Source organism: Limulus polyphemus, unplaced genomic scaffold, assembly GCF_000517525.1.
Source record: "Limulus polyphemus unplaced genomic scaffold, Limulus_polyphemus-2.1.2 Scaffold2429, whole genome shotgun sequence".
In the NCBI taxonomy this organism is placed as follows: domain Eukaryota; kingdom Metazoa; phylum Arthropoda; class Merostomata; order Xiphosura; family Limulidae; genus Limulus; species Limulus polyphemus.
Window position 1 is genome coordinate 75484 of NW_013668039.1, and position 5785 is coordinate 81268.

General features: G+C 33.3%; 1 protein-coding gene across 7 annotated transcripts in view; it reads left to right on the forward strand.

The window, feature by feature from the left end:
* LOC106466931 overlaps window positions 1–5785 on the forward strand; it is a 166652-nt gene that overhangs the window by 70443 nt on the left and 90424 nt on the right. For all 7 annotated transcript variants that reach the window (XM_022395025.1, XM_013927249.2, XM_022395027.1 and 4 more), the window contains one exon: window positions 2946–3000. In XM_022395025.1, coding sequence (XP_022250733.1) covers window positions 2946–3000 — 55 coding nt within the window. The remainder of the gene's footprint in view (window positions 1–2945; window positions 3001–5785) is intronic.

The following is a 5785-nucleotide window of genomic DNA, read 5'->3' on the forward strand; positions in this document are numbered from 1 at the left end:
GCATTGGCTATGCAGAGAGTTAGTAGCTTGCAGTGATCGGGTTAAAAGTGTGATAGTAATTTTGAGTTCTGTGTCTTCATGAGTCTTGTGTTATTTTTGCCTTTTTTGTATCTAGCCCAAAAATGTATACCATATAACATGGTTTTCATTTAGTTCAGGTTTTTTCAAACCTTTTTGAGTTGTCAACCCCTTGATGAACTTATAAAGTTGTCATTGACCCGCAAATTCTCAGAATATAAATTATAAATGAAACTTCATAATAAAGAAACTTCAATATATAATCAACTTTTATTCATCATGATACAATAGTTAGGAAATACAAAATGCAAAAAAGAATTACTGTAAGAATTTATATACTGTGAAAGATGCAAGAAAAGGAATGAACATCATTAATTCGCTGTTGCTACTAGGTGTAGGGCAGTTAGTTGCATAGGCCAACCTTACCCTAGAGGACTTTTTCGACCTCCTGTAAACCCATAGGTCTTTATTCACCCACTGTACAGTTTCATCCACCACAGGGGGTCAATATTGATCACTCTGGGAAACCCTGACCTAGTGCAAAAAGTTAGCTTTCAATAAATGTACATCCCAGTACGGTTATTTGTGGCTGTGTTACTTGGAGTTTTCAACCATAGCTGACCACAGTTGGAGACCTGTATCAGCATCTTACTAACACAAAGCTTCTTTCAGTAAACAATTTTCAATTTTACAGAAATTTAACTTACACAAAAAGTTGTGTGTGTTTATGTCTAATGCTTACTTGCTTACTAAGGCTGATATCTAAGTAAACCACTATCCTTCAAGTTGTAAGCTTTATCTGACTTTTACACTGCATATATGTATGTAAGTATGTATAATCACATTTTCTGTTCACCCATTATTGGGGTTTTTGATTATTATAAAGGTTGGTTAGATTATTTAAAAAAAAAAACTAGTTGGATGAAAATTATCTAAACTAGCAAAGATACCTGCTGTTGGCAAGGCATTTATTTTGTTGGTTTCACATATATGGTGGGATGATGCGTGTGCATCATATGTTGGCACTAAGACAGTAGCACAGGAGAACATTGAACTATTTTTCACTAACAATTATTAGAAAGTGAATAAAGGAATGGATTTTGCAATCTCTCCGGGTCATACTCAATAATACCTGAAAGTTTCATTGTGATCAATGGTCAGGAAATTGGAATATTTTCATCATAGACAAACAGTCATTCAAAAACAATCCACTTTATAGTAGAGATGTAAAAGAGTTTGAAAATTTCTTTCAACATATAAATTTAAGGCAAACAATGAGTCTATTTTTTTAATCAATTACATGTCCTAAGTGAAGTTATTCTGACAATAGACTGTTATATTGTTTTTCAGTGAAGAATTTGAAAAATTGTATAATGACCAAGCCATGAAGTGTGAACTGGTCTTATTTAAAGAATTAGCAAATCAATTTTACGTTTATTGGTGAATACACATTTTGTAAACAAAATCATACAAACAAAGCTAGTTGAATAAGGCAAAGTGTGAGAAGTGCCCACAAGTGGACCTTCAAAGCATCAAATCAGCCTGACTGAGTGCAAGTTAGTGGACAGTTGAATCTGCTACATCCAATCCAGGTAACAAACCAGTGCTTGTCTAAGGTTAACCCCATCTTTGAGAAGATGAAGCAACACTGGAAAGACACTTTACATCAATCATACTAGTTACAATAAAAGAATTGGGATTCAATGACAATATTTTTCAATCTACTGGAACTTTTGCTTTCATCTGGGCCAACTAGCAACCTATATCATCATTCAGAGTCATCCTTATGTAACATGCGTATTAAATAAGCAAAATTGAAAAGTCGGCATTTGCTCCACATTAATGATACCTTACATCCTTTCACATAATATCTTTTCTCTATTTGTGCTGCCCTCTGTATGCACAATTTTTGCTTTTCACAAGCCTTGATACTCCCACCTACCCTCACATATTTACATGTGGTATAGCTATGCTGGAATGTGCAAATAAGCATGCAACAACCATCTACCAATAGGAGTGCAACACACCCTCGTAGAACAGCTGACTCCCTCTATACTGTAGAGTACTTTCATCACTTCTCGACTTGGCATTCTAGTGTACAGTCATGCTTTAATTTTGCTCTGCAATTTTCTTCATTTTTGTGTGCAAATTTCAGCTAACTTTATTGTGCTTGATAATTTAGTTTGTTGTCAGTTGCCTGTGAGCTTGTCTATATATACAAACAACAGCTTATTGCATGATCAATGCAATGACAAATAATAACAGGATCTGCACTCAAAAGAATAAAAGAACAAGTGGGTGTTATGATAGACTTGGTGGAGGCTCTCATTATACAGGCACTTTTGAGCATTGGTGTGATGGTGACCATCAAATGTGAAGGACTGTAGACCCTATGGGACAATACAGTAAAGGGGTGTAAAACACTGTCTTTTTGGGCATGTGTGTACATGTATGATATATTAGATAATGAAGAATAAATTGACATGTCTAAATGAAAACTTTCTCTAGTTTTATTTTGTACAATGTTTCGGGTAGATGCCCTTCATCATTCAGTAAAGACTGTGTTACAGTGGAATTAGGCTCATAAGAATCATTGAAAGGTAAGAAAATACTGAGGTTCTTGAACCAATTTTTTCTTCCCACATCTTGCAGAACAACCAACACACATTCAAATATATGCATATAGTGGTCTCAGCTGTGAATGACAGTAGAAGTTTGATGGATTTGTTGTGTTCAGTTTTGTGAAATATCTATTGTATATATGTATCTGTATATAAGTATTTGGGTAAATTTTGGCTCCTAAGTATTTGTGTTTACTGATGTAAGTATATGTTATGTATTATGAATTTAATTATGTATGTATGTGTATATATCATGTTCTATTGTAATGTATACATTAATTTTTTTTCTTTGTCATACTTGGACAGAATCAAGTTGAGGCTATGGAAGGTCCTGATTGGAATGATGCTTTACTAGAAGAAGGTATAGTTTATAAAACATGTTGGCTTCACAGTTTCTTTGGTTAAAAAAACTCAAAGAATGCTGACTGTGATTTGATTTAATTAACATAATGTTTCTTTTTCAAATGTAGTAAATATATTATATTTAATTTTTAATATAAGGTATGATATTTGTAGTCTGTATAATGTTTAGCATGGAGTGTGATAGTTGTAGTCTCTAAAATGTTTAATATAGACTGTGATAGATTTAATCTGTATAATGTTGAACATGGGGTACAGTAGTTGTAATGTTTAATTTAGCTTGTGATATATGAAATTCGTCTAACTTTTACTGAGAATGTGATAAATTAAGTTGATTTTAATGTTTTTCGTTAAGGTACAGTAGCTGTAGCCTAAGTAATACTCGATTTAGAGTGTGATAAATGTAGTCCATGTTATATTTGATTTGACAGTGTGGTGGATATAGTCAATAGAGTGTTCAGATGCAATACTATCATCAACTGTTTGGGGCTAAAGACTCCTTGTTCATGTCGTGATATGGACTCTTCCAACCCATTCCACTCTTTCTGCATAATTTCACATAAAATTTCCGTATGTGCAAAATAACTACACATATTCACATGATTATGACACTTTACTCTTATGCCCGTTGGCCAGTCGTGTGTCACATTATGCTATCTCTATTTAACTTGTATCTGAATAGTTCCTTTCCAGATGTTGTCATGTTTTCTTTTGGAGCCTCAGGTGTTCACATCATAATATTCTGTACTGTGTGAGAGTTGTTTGCCTGTCTTGTTTCTTAAGATTATTCATTATTATGAATGTTTAATTTGCTGTTACTAGTAATCATGAGGTTTTTGATTCTCTTGAGAATTCATCTCAAAGTATTCATCAAACTTCTAAAATTTTACTGAGATATTAAATGTTTGGCTGAAAAGTAATTAGCCTCCCCATGTATTGCCATGTTGCATTTGGTGATGCTTCTCAAGGTTGTTACTCCAGGTTTTTGGATGAGGCTAGTAATGAGGAGGGGGTGGTAGTACTTTTACTCCTGATATCTGCAGCAGTAGCCTGAGTTCCCCTCCTTAGATTGTTTAGCAAACTGTTTGTTTTGTATTGGGGTTGGGACTAGATCTTTTTTCTGTTCCTGTCATTCAACAGAAATTGGCAAAACAGAACTTCCAGTGTGTCATCATTGTTATTTTTCCTCCAGAATTTTTACCACAGTCTTTTATTATTTTTGCTGGTGTCAGTCTCCTTGCTGCAGATTCAGAAGGTATTTATATTTCTAGGCAGTTGTTTTTCTGTGTCAGAGTTTCTTTCTTTCCAATGTCATAATATATACTAAAAGGAAATCTTCCCTAGTTAATTTGCTACAATTTTTAGAGGATTTTGCATGCTATCTGGATGATGAAAATTGTTTGGGCTTCTTGTATGTAAATTTTCAAAAAGATTTTGATAAGGTGCAACACAAAAGATTAGTTAAGAAAATCACATCAGTGGGGTTGGGGATATTTCATTGCAATTTGGTGGACTAGAGAATTTAAAAGGTTGTTTTTAAAGTACTCTAGTCAAACTGGACCCTTCTTACAAGTGGAGTTCCTCAGGGTTCAATGCTTGAGCCTTTGCTTTTTCTTGTTTACTTTGATTATATTTATGGAGGCATAAATAGTCAAATTTACAGATGGCATTACACTCATGGGTATCTAAAGCTGTGTTAAGATGTTGAGGTTCTAAAGAAAATAATTTAGATCAGTTAGCTAATTGTACAAATATTCAGCAAATGACTCTTAGTTATAGTTAATACAAGATAACATTTTGGTTATCATAATTTGAAGTACATATTTAATATAACTGAGAACCCACTAAAGAGCATGACTGAAGAAAATGATTTTGACATTTTTTGTAAGTCACTCAAGTCATCAAGTCAAGGCTAATAGGATTTGAGGGTGTATTTATAGACATCTTGGTTACATGTTATAAGAAGACTTCGAAATTAAACAGTTTTCAGAATACTAAGTTTATTTATTAAGTATTCTTCTCTTTACAGAACTCAATAGTTAGGCCTCACTTGGAATACTGTATGTAGTTTGGTCTCATTATTTAAAAAATTATATTGACTTACTGGGAATTTTTCAGAAAAGGGCTATTAGGATGATTCTAGGAATGGGAGGTTCGTCTTACTGAGATAAGTCAATATTGATTAATCTTACTCCCTTTTTTAGAAAAGATAGGAAAGAGGTGACCTTATCGAAGTTTACAGGATTGTCTGAAGATTCGATAAGACAGAAGGCTCTGATATTCTTGTGGTTTATTCTGAAGGATGAGAAAATACAATTTAATATTTGAAGCAGACAGGCTAAGCTCCAGTTAAGACAGTTTTATTTTTAAAACAATGTGATTGAATTTTAGAATGAGTTATGATTGACACTAGTGGAGGCAAATGCATTATAAGAGTTTAAAAGGGGAGTTGATAATTTTCTGAAAAATAAAGGGTGGATTTAAGTTTTAATTTTTCTCAAGGTTGGTTATCCAGGGGCAACCTCAAAGGATCAACTGGTCCTGTGTTGTTTTAAATATGTGTTATGTAATCTTCACACACACATTAATAAATAAAACAATGACTTTTATTGAGTTCTGTAGTTTGTTATGAACCACTATCGTGGTTTACAATAGCGACTGGCCAGGTTTTGACAAACACTCTAACAGAACTCATGGTGAAAACGATCTTAGAAATCAAACTCATTCCTAAAACAACACTCAAAATCTTCCTTTACAATACTAAAGCCATACACATTAAAAAAAAA